Here is a 16,865-nt window from a genome sequence, read left to right on the forward strand (position 1 = left end):
AAAAGGTGTGCATTAGTAACTGTCTGGTCTGGGTAGTGGGGGGTTACATTAGAAAAGATTTTTGTTTGAATTATTGAAAAGAAAAATCACAGCCAGGTACAAATAAAAATAATAACTGCGTATTTATGGACATCCCTAGTTAAGCCAAATTATGAACTCAATTAAAATAGCTGGGGCTGAACTGTCAGAGGCACAATTCACAAACCATGCTAACAGTTTTGTTTTTTTCACTAGGGTTTCCCTTTTAATACAAAAATTAAAAACACACTTTCCAGATTAGGTCATGCTCACTCTGGTTTAAATTTGAATACAGTTTAAAGAATACAGATGTGTAGATGTGAGTGTTTGGAGCACTAAATGGATGCAGATAGAGTTAGTATTATTTTACTATACTGACTATATGTATTCATCTCTGGTTGCTACATGGTAACTATAGCTCCAGTTAGTAAATGCAGACACACACCAGGCACCAAAAAGCCCCCAGGGCTCCCCATAGCAGCTGTAATCCATCCGTGATTACATATTCCATTGCACAACAGTAGCATATTGTATATCATGTGATTTGTCCAGCATATACCTTTACATTCGAAATGATTCCTGTCAAACTAAAGAGGAAAAATGACTGTACAATGGGCTTGTTTATAGGAATGTGGTGAAAAACTCCACAAATGTTTATTTGAGCTCTAACCATGTTTCCTATTGTCACATAATCAATCAATGTGCCCAGTCAAACGCACTTCCACATGTCGGATGTGGAAGTCAGCTATGGACTTTTTTATGACATCTGGTAAGATTTCTAAATGTCATAATTCTATTAAAGTTAAAATGGGATAAAAAAATAAAGATGATGTTCTATCTGCTTTTATGCAGCAAAAATCAGTTACTGTTAGTTTATATTAGTGTATATAAGTATATATGAAATGTTTTCCACCAAAATACAAAAATATATTTAAATAAAGAAATAATAATAGTTATATAAATATATATTTATATATACATATACCAACCTTTACAAAAGTTATGTAGGCTATGTGTTTTTACTTCACTAAGTAAAACTATATGACTAAATACCTTAAAATTACAGAATTATACAAAGATTTTTTTTACTCCAATATTCACACACACTTTCAAACCTAGCATAGTCAATCCACCAACTGGAATCTTTTTAATAGGTAAACAAATGCACAGAGAATTTACAGAACCGTGACCCTGGAGCTTTTATTTATTGTTTATTTAGCATTTTTTGGAAGGATGAGGAAAGGGGGGTAGTAAGGTGTTGGGCTGCTGAGCAGAAGGTCCCAGGTGCAAAACCCAGCACCTCCAAATTACCAATGGTGAACCCTTAAGCAAGGCCCTTAACCCTCAATTGCTCAGATGCATAATGAAATAAAAATGTCATGTACAGTAAGTCACTCTGTGTAAGGGTGTCTGCCTAATGACATGTGATCAATTTCTTTGTAACATGATGTATTTATTTCTTTCAGAAGGAAGAGGAAAAAGAAGCTGATGAGGAAACAACTGTTTATAACTGTTCTAATGTGAGACAAAAAGTAGCTAAAACAAATAAATAAAATGTATGAGTCTTTTCTAAAATCACCGGGTTAACAATGTGAAGAGGAATAAAAACAATAATTGTTGATTACTGTCTTATAACAGTACTTCTCATCATGCATTTTTCCTTTTGAAATGCGAATGGAATTTCTGTACTTGGTTCAAATATTAACCGTAAATGATACAATTTATTGATTTTAATAAAATATATTTAAAAAAATGCTTAATAGTGCCTTAATCAAGAACAAATATAACAGACACTGTTTATTACTTGCACCTGCCAGACACATAATTTAAAGATCATCATTAAACATATAAAACTTTATATATGATTTGGATTTATAATACTAGGTGATACTCTTTTTTATTTTTTATTTGACTATCTAGGTTAAGCACTGTTTTCCACATTGGAAGAGAGAGAGAGAGAGAGAAAGAGAGAGAATAATAGGGGCTTATGTGTTGCTCAGAATAACATCACATTCTGGTTTCTTTTACAACTGGACATAACAGGCAGCTCTACAGCTCTAAGTAATATTTTTTTCAGGATGCCGTTATAGGTTATCATTTCTTGGACTGAGATCTTGTTATAAGTTTTACTACCATAAACTTTCAGCTGTTTGACAAAATAATGAAATAACAACAATAACTGCCTTCATTATTTATTATTTCTATTTCCTTTGTTTGTGGCCTAAGTACTGTATACCCTCCTACACACACATTTTAGGCAAATCCATTATTTTTATGGCTTGGGTATACGTCAGCCAGAATCAAATCTTTAAGCCAGACATTTTAATCTCACTGAGAAAGTGACCATTCAAACATTAACAAGTAGTAATCTAGTTTCCAGCGACAGTAGTAAATAATCCTCTGTCTCAAGTGATCAATACCTATCTCCATGCTTTATTTTCAAACATTAGGAATGTAATCAACTATTGTGACCTGATACTTTTATAGATCCCACTGAAGCCTGTAACAAAAATAAACGGATCAATTCCCCTTAGATACCAGTGGTACCTTGGTCCTGGAGGAACGTTGTTTCGTTTCACTGTGTACTAACTGTATATGGTTGTAATGACAATAAAGCCTACTTGAACTTGAACTTGAACTACCTCAGACAGTGTGCTGGTCCACAGGGACAGGGTCTCAGTGTGAGGAATGTCTCAGCTCATTCAGCTGTACAAACAGACACAAGACTCTACTTGCAGGTCAGACCCTGATCTGGACTTAGATACTTCCTCCATGTGTGTTAATCTTTGTGACGATGACTGAAATCAAGCCATCTGTAGAACCATGAATTTTGTACATGGCTTGTTTTTTTCTTGTTCCCATCAGCTCGGCAGTAGCTTTTTATTGCTCCATCTCAAAACATGTTTTGTTAAATGTGGTTAAGGTTTGTGCTGGAGCGAACCATTTGTCATGCCATTTAAAAGACACAAGTGAGTGGAAGCTTCCACTGACTCACTGTCTGAGTCACTATATTTTATGGAGGATAATTATTTAGTTTCAGTTTGACCTGTCTATTTTAAAAATTAGTTTCCAGTTAAAAAATTCATGCTGAAAGCATTGCTAACTGAATGCCTTTTATGGTTGACAATCTTTTACATTTGAACATGTAAAAATACAGCCAGGACACAATATTAGCTTTGTTGATTTTTTGTAATAAAATAATAAGTTAAATGTGCTGCACAGGCTGCTGACTTCATCTTTGTTTAATTAAGCTGGAATGTCATTTGTCTCACCCCTTGCAATTATGCTTTAATTCTATGACAGGATGTACTAAATACGCAATATAGAAGGTGGAGCTTCTACTGTCTTGCAGTTATGTTATGTCTACCGTTGTTCAAACAGTATATATATATATATATATATATATTGCTCAAAAAAAGTAAGGGAACACTTTGTCCCAGTGTCCCACCTCTCATATGTGTATGCATGGTTCAAGTCAAACCGGGACTAATATATATATGCAAACCCGATTCCAAAAAAGTTGGGACGCTGTACAAATTGTGAATACAAACAGAATGCAATGGTGTGGAAGTTTCAAATTTCAATATTTTATTCAGAACACAACATAGATTACATATCAAATGTTTAAACTGAGAAAATGTATAATTTTAAGGGAAAAATAAGTTGATTTTAAATTTCTCGGCATCAACACATCTCAAAAAATTTAGGACAAGGCCATGTTTACCACTGTGTGGAATCCTGTCTTCTTTTTATAACAGTCTGCAAACGTCTGGGGACTGAGAAGACAAGTTGCTCAAGTTTAGGAATAGGAATGTTGTCCCATTATGTTGGAATATGCAAGGTCTTGGATATACAGTACCATTTATACAGTACCTATACTTGGATATACAGTACCATATATACAGTACCTATACCTTTAGAAATGCAGGCTTCTGAACCGAGCGCTGATAACAAATTGGGTTGTCCTTGTCCTCTTTAGTCCAGATGACATTACATGAAATTTTGATTTGTCTGACCACAGAACAGTTTTCCACTGGCCCAGAGAAAACGCCTGCACTTTTGGATTATGTTTAGATATGGCTTCTTTTTTGACCTATAGAGTTTTAGCCGGCAACGGCGAATGGCACGGTGCATTGTGTTCACCGGCGATGTTTTCTGGAAGTATTCCTGAGCCCATGTTGTGATTTCCATTACAGTAGCATTTCTGTAGGCGATGCAGTGCCGTCTAAGAGCTCCAGTATGGTCTTCCAGCCTTGACACTTATGCACACAGATTGTTCCAGATTCTCTGAATCTTTGGATGATATTGTGCACTGTAGATGATGATAACTTCTCTCTTTGCAATTTTTCTCTGAGAAACTCCTTTCTGATACCGCAGCTTTGGGGGAATTGGTGATCCCCTGCCCATCTTGACTTCTGAGTGACACTGCCAGTCTGAAAGGCTCTTTTTATACCCAATCATGTTGCCAATTGACCTAATAAGTTGCAAATTGGTCCTCCAGTTGATTCTTATATGTACATTTAACTTTTCCGGCCTCTTATTGCTAGCTGTCCCAACTTTTTTGGAATGTGCAGCTCTCATGAAATCCAAAATGAGCCAATATTTGGCATGACATTTCAAAATGTCTCACTTTCAACATTTGATATGTTATCTATATTCTATTCTGAATAAAATATAAACATTTGAAACTTCCACTTCATTGCATTCTGTTTTTATTCACAATTTGTACAGTGTCCCAACTTTTTTGGAATCGAGTTTGTATTTATATTTTGTGTTACATATAAACATTATTTAGAAATATTTAGAAATATCTTTTCTGCTTGCTGTTTTTTGGTTCTGAATGATCTCATGCAATACAACTTTTTTGCTAAATGTTTTTTAGTTATTCGTGGCTTTGGATGAAATCATCTGCAGGTGTTATTATTACATCACTTTGTTATTAAAACAAAACTTACATACACCAGCAGAATAGTCACAGATATTTTTAGATTTTATGACTTTATAGTCAGTGGCATTGGAATTTCAGAGCTATTCTTCATCAGGTTCTGAACAATGCAAAACCAGAAACTTTGCACTTAGACAGCAACTAGTATCTGTCTGCATCAAACATTTTCAGAAAATTGCTGCTTTCTGTGATCACGTCATCTGATCCATTTTTAATGTGTCAGAACTTTTTTGTTGGCACAAGGAAGGCATACACAAAATATTAGGTTGGTGGTTTTAATATTCTGAAGATGATGTGATCCCTTCATCTGACACATTTTTGATGACTGAATTTACAGTATACATTCTTTGTCATGTTACACATCGTGTAATCTGGTACATTATCTTACCATCCAAGTCATTACAATGGGAAAATTTGGGGTCTACTGTATTAACCAGCAAGTGAACAGTCCGTTCTCAAATATATGTGTTGGATATAGGAAAAATGAGCAAGCATAAGGAACTGAGGGGCTATGACAAGGGTCAAGTTGTAATGGTGAGACGACAGGCACATCAATCAAAGGAAAGAAAATCAATGAACAGAAGAGAGGTACTGAATATCAAATTGCTGAAAATGTTAATGCTGGCTATAATAAAAAGACACCAGAACACATAATGGATTGCAGCTTGATGTGCATGCTTAGCTGCAGACCATCTAAGCGCCCATGCTGACGCCTGTCCACCACTAAAATGTCAAAATCAGAACTCATCACCTCGTCTGGCGAATAACAGAATTGCATTATATGGATGGCTAGATGTGTGTTCATCATGTACCTGAGAAAGACATTGTACCAGCATGCATTATGGGAAGATGCCAAGCTGGGTCAGGGCCAATTTGGCTTTGGCCAATGCTCTGCTAGGAAATACTGGAACAAGTACATCCATTGATGGAAATAGTATTCAGTGACCTATTTCAGTTAAATAATGTGCCCTGCCACATTGCAAAAATTGTTCCAAAATATTTTAAGGAACATGACAAAGCGCTCAATATGTTAACTTGACCTTAAAATTTACCAGATCTCAATCTGGAATGTTCTGGACAAACAAGTGAGATCCATGGAGGCCCCACCTCCCAACATACAGGACTTAAAAGATCTGTTGCTAATATTGTGGTGGCAGACACAACAGCATACCTTCAGAGGTCTTCTGGAGAAGAAAAAAGGTGGATTTTTATTTTTATTCTACAATTTCTTTCTGGTTTGCTTTTTTGACTTTGAGGCCATTGGCATTGGAATTTAAGAGCCATTCTTCATCATTGTCTCTGGACAATGCAAAACCAGAAACGTTGCACTGAGAGGCTAAGACAGCAACGAGTGTCTGTCTGCATGAAACACAGACAATTGCTGTTTTCTGTGATCCCTTCATCTGATCAATTTTTGATGGGTCAGATATTTTTGTTGGCCTGGCACAAGAGGGATGCACACAAAATATTAGGCTGGTGGTTTTAATATTACGGCTGGTCAGTGTATATAGTGTATATACAGTAGTTCAGCACAGCACATGTTTCTACTTGAGTAATATAGTGACTAAACTGACAATGTTTGAGGCGTTCAATAATAAATCGTAACAGAGTACAGATAATTCTACTATTTACATTTAATATAAAACAAATTGCTTAATACAGCTTTAACTAACAAAGTTATGGAGTAAGAAATTAAAAACAGATTTTATATGGTCTGAAAATATGAATAGAAAGCACCTTGTCCACAGATAGTGGCAGAGTAAGAAAAAAAAACTTGCCCTGAAGCAAAGTTTCCTGTTTTCATTTGTCTCAGTATTTCTGCTTTTACTCTACCGCATAATGCTATATTATGCTAAAACACACACATCTCCCCTGTCTCACTTCACCTTGTTATTACAGAGTTATTTCATGCAGTCTTACAAAATCTCCATTCCAAACAACCATCTGCACAGCACAAATCTCACACCACTTGCTTTCAAACTTTCCATATTTGTTTATTCTCTACTCTGTCAGAGCTTTTAAAATGTCAATAATTGTGGATTATGTTAATAAACTCAAGCCATATAAACAAAGAGGTCTTAAATTCTTTAAATTTTTAGGCAGGAATTGCAACTATAAAATAAATTCCACGAACGCGCAACAGTACAGATTTATTTCGAGAGTATTATTTACATATGTACACTACTGTATTGGTTCTTTATTGGAGCCATAATGCATTTTATTACTGAACTTTCCAGCAGCAGAACAAATTAGCTCCTACTTATTTATAGACCTACTTGTTTTTGAGTTACTTGAGTTTGGCTTCAACATATTTAATTCATAGGCTAAAGACTATAAGCACTCAATACTTAAATATAACAAATTCAATATTGGTGGATTGTGATGTCCACAGTATAACACTCCTGTTGCCTTGCTAAGCCCTCAACCATAAAAAACTAGTTGACACAATGGCACAGTCTGAATTTTCTTTTTCAAAAAAACAAAACTAAAAAAATAATGTGGCAGGATGCATTATGTTACATGTCTATGTCTACTCCATACTGCTGTACTATCAAAGTTTTACTCCTTAGACAAAAAATGCTTTGAGCAGTTTAGCTCCCTCTAGTGCAATTAACTTCAATTGTTCCTTTATTGGGGCGGAAACTTGTGAGCAAAGCCAGAAATTCAGAATGTCTGTGGTAGGATTCAGGACATAGGTTGAGGGTTAACTGGCTTAGTCAATAAACAACACAAAAAATGCTAACTAAATTCCAAAATAATAAATAAATACAAATTATTGGCAAATAAAACTGCCAGAGGAATCTTTAAATATCTGGCAATAAGTTGCATTTGTGTTTCAGTCCTTTTTGTGGAAAGGAGTTACACCTTTTCCTTATTTGTTCCTTTGTGCTGGCCTGCAGATCAGGGCCAGATTCTGATTGCTACCCTGCTCAAACAGTAAAAAAGGACCTATAGGAAAAATATAGCAATATTTTTCAGGTCAAATTTGGCATTCAATGTACAATGCCATTCAAAAGTCTGGATACACATTGGCCTTTCAATCGACTTTCATGCTGAAGGCATTCAAAATAATTGAAATAATTTTATTTGAACAGTTGATGTTGAGATGTGTCTGCTGATCAAGCCAATGTCAATCCTTTTTTTTTATCTCCATAAATCTAGAAAAGGTTGTAGTAGAGAAGAAGCTATGCTCATACCTACACATAAGTAACAGGCCTCAACATACCACAGGACCTGCAATGGTTAAAGTGATAAATGACACTAACCTACCATTCACTGTTATACTGATGGCACAGGGTTACAAGTACTAGTACTAGGACCACAGGCAACTAGATGTAAGCTTTCTGATCACAGTATCTCTGGATGGCCTTTCTGTTTCATCATGTGCAGCAGTTAAAGACCTTAATGTGATTATAGAATCTAGTCTTTTATGTGAAGCCCATGTAGGAATATATTTTCAGTAAATAATGCTAGTTCATGCCTTTTTCACTTCTAGGTTGGATTATTGTAATGCTTTACTGTCTGGATGCACTAGGTGCATAAACAAGCTCCAGTTAGTCCAGAATGCAGCAGCCAGAGCCCTTACTAGACCCAAAGATATGAGCACATTACCCATATATTAATTAAATGTATTCAATTTTATTTATATACAGTATAAACAGTAGAGGTGTGTAATTTTATTATTTTATTCGGGTCTAAATTAGATTTTTTTAAGAAGAGGCTTAATAACTGCTAACCTAAAAGATTTAGGGACGTGACCTAAATATAATGGAGAATTAATAATTTTTAGAAGCGGCTCTCTATGGCGCATTTCCTGAAACGTTCTTACACTAAGTATCTCTTAGGTAAGTCACGTGTTCGTAAAGTTGGTCTGGACCAACCTTAAGGCCTTGTTCACACAGGCGTTAAAATCGAACGTTTTTCTTGCGTTTGTAGCGTCCGGTAAGCGCGGATCAAGCACAGAGTGTTTTCTACACATGGGAGTCAATGAGAGTGTTCACACGGGTTTTGGTGACGTGCGTTTGTCCGGCTGCACTGCACTTTCCCTATGTATAGCATGGAGGATCATGGGATATATCCGGTCCTCCGAAGTGTAAAATGAACGCGCAGAAAACGAACTAGAAGCGGTTTTCTTGCGTTTGTTGGGTTTTGAACGCCAAGAAAAAGCTGCATGCAACGTTTTTTTAATGCCGTATAAACGTGCAGCCGGACAAACGCACGTCACCAAAGTCCGTGTGAACACTCTCATTGACTCCCATGTGTAGAAAACACTCTGCGCTTGATCCATAACTGGATGGGCTTTTCTTTTGACACATTTTATTTTATGAAATTCTATTTAGTTAAATGAGAAAATGAACTGACTCATGGTGAGATACAGAGTTACTGTAGGCACCGTGAGTCGCTGCGATTGCCCGCCGATGTTTCGCTGGCGAAACAATTAACATGTTTAATTTTTTCGCACGGAAAGATGGAAACGTACTCACAGCGGCAAAAACTCGCGGTGAATCATGATGAACCATACTTATGGCCACCGCGCGAAACCGCGTAGGTGAGATAGAGTTATTATACGCAGTGGCCGTAAGTAGGGTTCATCATGATTCACCGCAAGTTTTTGCGCTGTGATTACGTTTCCATCCTTCTGCGTGAAAAATTTAACGTAAAATTTTTTGGCGGTCCAAGCTTGCAGACCTTGCAGAATTTCGCGGAACGTTAGCGGAACGTCGGCAGGAAATCGCGGCAGCTCACTGTGCCTAACTCATCGTGAGTCAAAGCGCATACTGTAGCTGAGATCGGGGTATTAGGCACCGTGAGCCGCCTCGAGTGCCCACCCGACGTTTCACGAAGATATGGCAGGTCCGCGAGCTTCCGCATGTTAAACATGTTTAAGATTTTGCGTGGTAAAATGGAAACTTAACCAATGCCCCAAAACTCGCGCTGAATCTGGAGGAACCGGACTTACGGCCACCGCGTGAAACCGTGTAGATGAGATACTGTAGGGGTATTAAACTTCTATTCTGTCATCTCATCATATTCATTCCATAAGTGCGCTATACAACCCCAACCACTGACATGCTTTACAACTATGATTGTATACCCGGTTCGTTTCACTGTCACTATAGGTTACATAAAATATTAGCGACAGTTTGGTGATTTTATTTGTATATTTGTCTATTATGGCATGCTATTGATAAGTTAACCCAAAAGAATTTAGTGCCATGTTTAATTTGCACAGAAAGTGCCGTCTTTCTTAACGCTGTCATGCAAAACGAGTCAAAAATCGATTCCTGAGCAATCGATGTCAGCTATTTCAGGACCTTCACTGTAGACACCGCCTTGTAACGTCTGACGTAAGAGGCAGTGACTTAAGAAGACTTCTAAGGGACACTTCGAGAAATACTGTACACTTAGAAAAGTTGTCACTTTACGTAAGATATATCTTAAGAGTCTTCTTAGCTCGCGAATAGTGTGCGTTATCGAGAAACCGGGCCCAGGACTCAGTTAAGTAAGTAAAACTTTAAGTTACTTTAAGTAAATTCTAAAAATATATTTATTTAGCAAAGCCTATTGTGAATAGAATTGTCTTAGGTAAAAGAGCAGATCTAAGGGACTCATGTACAGTACATATAGTATTATGGTGAACTGTTATGTCTGGATATTGTCTTCCCCACTTTCATCGATCATTCAGGTTTGTTGTTGGTAAAGTGACTGGTTTCTTTACTTCCCAGGGAGCCTTCATGTCTGTGTTTTCTTCTGGCTCTCCCTTTTAGTTATGCTGCCATACAGTAGTTAGTCCTGCTTGCACTCTGCATTAAATATACATTTACTTTCTTATGAGACTGTAAGTATACCTATCTGTTTTCCGTCTCTCTCTTCCTCTCTCTTTCTCTCTCTCTCTTTCTCTCTCTCGCTACACTTGGCACTTCTGATTTGCCAGTGATCCCCACCCCCTTCTGCCCTCGGGACCTACCTGATACATCTTGGTTTCTTGCTTCTCTCTGGCTCGATCCTGAGTATTGCCGTTAGTTGTCTGCTTGGGATGCATGTGATAACTAGAGATAATTCTGCTTGACCATGAAGATGGTCTTGGACTTGACGGATGTAGGCAGTTTTTTCCTGATGGCTTGTGACTGCAGTCACTCAAAAGTTTAGGACTGAAATTTCCATAAACAGTATTATACCTGAGCCTCTTGAACCCCTGAAATTTGTATAAATTAAACATCTAGCTTCAAGCATCCTAACCACAAAGTATAACCACAAATCAATCCCTACTATCTGTATCACCTAAATGAGGATGAGTTCCTCGTTGATTCTCATTCCACTCATGGTTTCTTGCTACTGTCATCAGAAAGTTTTTACTTGCCACCATCACCCCAGCTTGCTCTACAGGAAAAAATGTAAAAGCACTATAAAGATTTTATTGAATTTAACTCATACTCTGTAAAACATACATCTAGGATCTAATCTAAGATGCTGTGAATCTGATATTTTTATGGCTGGTAACTCTAAAAAAAACTTCTCTGCAGCAGAAGCAAGTTTTGGTCTTGCTTTCCTGGGATGGTCTTTATGAGAGCCAGTTTCATCGTGGTGCTTGATGGGTTTTGCAAAAGCATTTGGCAATATGGTTTTTGAAAAAACATTAAACTACTTAAAATAACAACCGACTGTTGTTAATGTTACTTAATTACCTAATGCTGTAAATGTTATTTCCTAGTTTTGAAAACTCCAGTATTGTTCTAGAATGTAGAAAATACAATCACTAAACAAACAAAACTGATAATCTTCTATCTAAAGAGGGTTTCTCCTACTGCTCCTGAGTAGGATTTACCCTTTTATCAGACGATCATGGGATTGACACCCATCTGTGTCTAGGAGCAAAGGAGACAAGCTTGGCTATGCTTTCTGGAAGGGAGGAATGGTATACTCTCTCTCCTGTGAAAGCAGCATGATTCAGCTCAATTTTTGAGCTTGTATGTCAGCAATATATTCTTATACCACAACAATTTGTCAGCAATTACAGTCAAAAACAAAACAAATATCCAGGACAGGAGAGCTTGCCCTTTCTACGTAACATGCAGTGTTTAGTGTGTCTTATTAACTTCAAGAGAGAAAAAACAAGGGACGGGTTGAAAAACTGTACATTGCTGGTAAAATGCAGATTATGATAAAAACTAACTTGCCTGAAAACTTCCTGATTTTTATTGTATTGTCAGTATTGTTCAAGAATTTAAAAAATAAATCCAAAATTGTGTCCAAACTTTTGATATTAAAAGCTTTAATGAAAAAGATTCAAGACTAGTTTTGTAACCGATGGCAACAGATGGCAGCACCAAGCTGCATGCAAGATCACAGGGACCACGAACTCTCATAAGTCAGTGTGCCAAAAGACATCTGGGTTCATTGGGATCTGTGCAAGTGGTGCTATTCTGACCATTTAAAAATGGTATTTAATCATGGACACCAGAGTAGAACAAAGAGCGAATGTGAAATTCTGCATAACACTGGAACAATTCTGCCACAGGGATGTAATTCGGCAGGTTTTTCAGCGATGCTGCAATTAATCTTTCGAGGTGTTTTGAGCGGCATGCACTGGAATATGATGAGAGAGAAAGACCTTCAACAAGATCAATGCCTGAAAATGTTGAAGCCATTAGAGAACTTGTGCATGATAATCATCAAAGAACAATCCATAACACTGCTGCCATTGTCAGTGTGTTATACGGAACAGTCCAGGCAATCCTTGTGTGTGATTTGAACATGCGCCATGTTGCTGCCAGGTTCATCCTGGCTTTTGACCCAGGAGCAGAAGGAACATTGAATGGATCGAAGTCTGCTAAAAACTCTGTCAGCATGCTGTTTATGACCCGTCCTTCATGTCAAGGATCATTACCGGTGACAAAACTGGGGTGTATGCGTACAACCCTGAGATGAAGCAGTAGTCTTCACAGTGGAAGAGCACATAATCTCCAGGGCTCTTCCTGCTAGGGGAGGCAGCTCAACGAGATGCATGCTAATTGTCTTTTTCGACATTCACGGCATTGGACCATCCCCAGACCGTCAATAGCAAATTCTACTGCCAGGTTTTAAGGCATCTGTGGGAAGACGTGCAGTGCAAAAACAGAGCTTGTAAACAGCACTAATCTTAAAACTTTTGGATACCCCCTTGTATATGTATCATCAACTTTATTTATCATTAACTTTATGTCATACTATGAGTGTGTCACAGGCGTTCTCACCTTAGGTAAACAGTAGGCAACGCCTTTTTAGGCTAGGCAGCGTCATCTATGGATAACAGCGTCATCTACGAAAACAGGTACGTCAGGCCGAGTTCAGGACTAGTATATGGCAGTATACATACTCAACAAAAAAAGAAACGTCCCTTTTTCAGGACTGTGTATTCCAACAATAATGTTGTAAAAATCCAAATAACTTTACAGATCTTCATTGTAAAGGGTTTAAACAATGGTTTCCATGCCTGTTCAACTAACCATAATCAATTAATTAACATGCGCCTGTGGAATGGTCGTTAAGACCTTAACAGCTTACAGCAGCATTAAGAGTTCTAAAAACGCAGGACACTAAAGAGACTTGTCTACCGACTGTGAAAAACACCCAAAGAAAGATGCCCAGGGTCCCTGCTCATCTGCGTGAACTTGCATTAGGCATGCTGCAGGGAGGCATGAGGACTGCTGATGTGGCTAGGACAATAAATTGCCATGTCCGCACTGTGAGACGCCTAAGACAGCGCTACAGGAAGACAGGAAGGACAGCTGATCATCCTCGCAGTGGAAGACCACGTGTAACAACACCTGCACAGGATCGGTACATCCGAATATCACACCTGCGTGACAGGTACAGGATGGCCACAACAACTGCCCGAGTCACACCAGGAACACACAATCCCTCCATCAGTGCTCAGACTGTCCGCAATAGGCAGTCCATGGAGAGAAGATGCACTGCAGTACTTCAAGCAGCTGGTGGCCACACCGGATACTGACTGGTACTTTTGATTTTGAGCCTCCCTTCATTCAGGGACACATTGTGAAACATTTTTAGTTTATGTCTTGTGGTTTTGACTCTTTTAGTGTTCATACGATTATTTACACATTAAGTTTACTGAAAGTAAAAACAGTTGAAAGTCAGAGGACGTTTCTTTTTTTGCTGAGTATATATAACAGTAACTAACGACCGGGTAGATTTGGCGTAAGAATTGTACAACACATTATAAAAACCTGGAGGTATAGTGCAGAACTGTCAACTTCATGAATGTAATGTGGTTGGGGAAAAATTATGAATGAACATCACTAAAACTTGAAAAAAGAAAATTAAATAAAAACTAAAATGACAAGTTGTGTATAATACTACTAGTAAGAGCCCAGTGTGTCGAGAAATGAAACAACTGTTTCTATTGGAATTTTTTCTTAAAAAAAAAAATTAAAAAAACCAAATTTGCTATGGTGCATAAAAATTTTACTTTGAAACAATGGAAAAAAATTCACAGGCATATTCCAGCAATCAGATTGCGAAAGAGTGGTTCTGGGAGGATGAGGAATCATTTCAGCACATGACCTGGCCTGCACATTCACATTGTGCACGTCATAGCTGAAGATGATCGTATGAAGTATTATTATATTATAATAGTATTTCTTTTTTTGATAGTCATATTTATATTTGAATATATTTATATATAAAATGCTTTGGTAAAAGATTTTATTTTTTCGTACTCTGTGATGATTTGCTGTTCCGCGCGCTCGGACTCGCCCACCTGCCCAGGGCGGAGCTAGACTGTACACTTGCGCACTCCGCAGATTAGTATACAGCAGCAGGCCACCAGAGCGCCACTCATACTAACTAGTACGGTAGTACGCTGCAGTCATGAATCACATGATCATAGGTGTTTACAAGCAGCGCCGTGTCATGTAGACTAACAAAATATCAGCTGGTTTTTAACTTTGACGGTTTGGTTCGTTGTATTTGTGAGTCACAGGACCTGCGTCAGGGTTTTAAGGATTTAGCCAGCTCTGCTTTTTCTGCTTTGGACTGAGGATCTGCCTGGCTGTGCTTTCTCCAGGTGAAAGAGGCAGTTGTATCGAAAAATAAAGCAAGCGTAGAGTTAAGTCTACCGCATGACAGCTGTTAGGTGTAATTTGCAGTTTGTCAGAAGCTATAGTGGGTTAGCTCGCTTGCTAGCTGCCGTTAACTTGCATCTGACTGAGGAGGAAGTGAACGGTTAGCTAGCGGGCTAACCGACAAAGCAGCCCGTGACTTTGTATATCTCTGCTCAGTTGTCTTTTATATTTCTGTCAATATGTTAGATTTTGGTGAAAGAGAGAAGACTGGAGGAGAAGTGTATCACAGTGTAGTTGTCATTCATATCTGGTTGTGTCTATGATTTTTTTTTTTTTTAATGACTAAATTTCTCCCCCATATGCATATGTTATGGGTGTGTGTGTGTTTCTTCATTAGTGCTGTGGGTTTAAAGGCCAGCAGGAATCACAGATGTACAGCTAGATGATCTCCACTGCATCGCCATGGGGGTCATCGAGGAGAGCGATGTGGAGCGTAAGTACACTGAGCTCATTTCACTCCATCATATCTCATTTATTTGCTCTTCCTTTTAATCTGTTCTGCCAGTGAACATTCATCTCAATAATGTACACTCTTAAGATTTAGTTTGACTCCTTTAATTTCGATTATGTGCTCCCACATCCATTCTTTCTCAAACTGAGTCCTGGAAATTATTCCTGTGCCACCAGGTAAGAAAAACTGTACAGATAACCATGATAACCTTTTCAGTACAGTCAGGTCATTGGCTGATTTTTATTTTATTGCCACATAACGTTGCTGAGTCTAGACTGGACCAACTGAAACAACTCCAGGCCATACCACATTATGCATGATTTGTGCATCTCTTCATGCACTTCCGTTCTTACACTGATGCACCCATCACTTTGGAGTAGGGTCAATATCTGAACTCATCAGAGAACTAATCATCCAAAGTCAAGTTTTTATGCTCGTTAGCAAACTAAAGACTTTTTTTCCTGATTAGTTTTACTAATAAGTGGCTTTCTTATGACCACAGCTTTTTGGTCCAAATCCTGAGAGTTTTCATCACACTTACCTTCATTATTAAAGATAGCGTTCTCATTTTTTTTATATGCATCTTCACCAATCATTCAAGTGATCTCAGGTCATGAATTTTTTTTTTTCTGACCAAATTTTTCCATTAAGTTCCAGGTTCTAATAACGTATAGGACAAGGTCATCCAACTCCAGTAATTTCAGATCTTTTTGTTTATTTTTCTTTTCCTGATTCAGGCCAATAATTTGACCATTCTGAAACATTCTGAGATTTTTGTTGGCGAGGCAGTACTTGGAAATATATAGACAAACCATGATCAGCCGAAAGATTTACCTAAAGTGACACTGGGCTCTATTGACCCATACGTTAGCGCAGCTGGTACAAAGTTGGGTAACATCGAACTTACCCATTGGCCACACCTGTTATTTTATAGGTATGATCTTTTATAAGCATACCATCACAATATGACAGTTTACAGATTAATGCAGCATTCTGACATGAAATCTTGTGTTTAATGGTTTGTTTGTCATTCTGTGAAATACTCTGTTGTGTAGTATTGCATCTGTCCACTTCAGGGTTTTGGAATAATTGATAGATTTGCTTACATTTATGCTCATTAAAAAAAAAATATATCTCACATAGGTTAATGTATATAACAGACATCATACAATTAGGCTTATCTGATCATGCTACAGCTTATCCCATTTAGTTGAGGAATAAGTAATTGCTCTTTTCGCCACCCTGAAAGTGTGTATGAAAGCAACCTGGTCATTTCCATCTATTGTATAATATAGCCACCAAAGGAGAAGTTTCATGTCTAGAT

General features: G+C 37.7%; 1 protein-coding gene across 2 annotated transcripts in view; it reads left to right on the forward strand.

Moving 5' to 3' along the window:
* Nucleotides 1–14,823: 14,823 nt before the first annotated feature.
* mroh1 (maestro heat-like repeat family member 1) overlaps nucleotides 14,824–16,865 on the forward strand; it is a 33,033-nt gene continuing 30,991 nt past the window's right edge. For both annotated transcript variants that reach the window (XM_053494140.1, XM_053494141.1), the window contains exons 1-2: nucleotides 14,824–15,032; nucleotides 15,428–15,523. In XM_053494140.1, coding sequence (XP_053350115.1) covers nucleotides 15,493–15,523 — 31 coding nt within the window. In that variant the 5' untranslated portion in view covers nucleotides 14,824–15,032; nucleotides 15,428–15,492. The remainder of the gene's footprint in view (nucleotides 15,033–15,427; nucleotides 15,524–16,865) is intronic.

The sequence above is a fragment of the Clarias gariepinus genome, chromosome 4 (assembly GCF_024256425.1).
Source record: "Clarias gariepinus isolate MV-2021 ecotype Netherlands chromosome 4, CGAR_prim_01v2, whole genome shotgun sequence".
Taxonomy (NCBI): Eukaryota; Metazoa; Chordata; class Actinopteri; order Siluriformes; family Clariidae; genus Clarias; species Clarias gariepinus.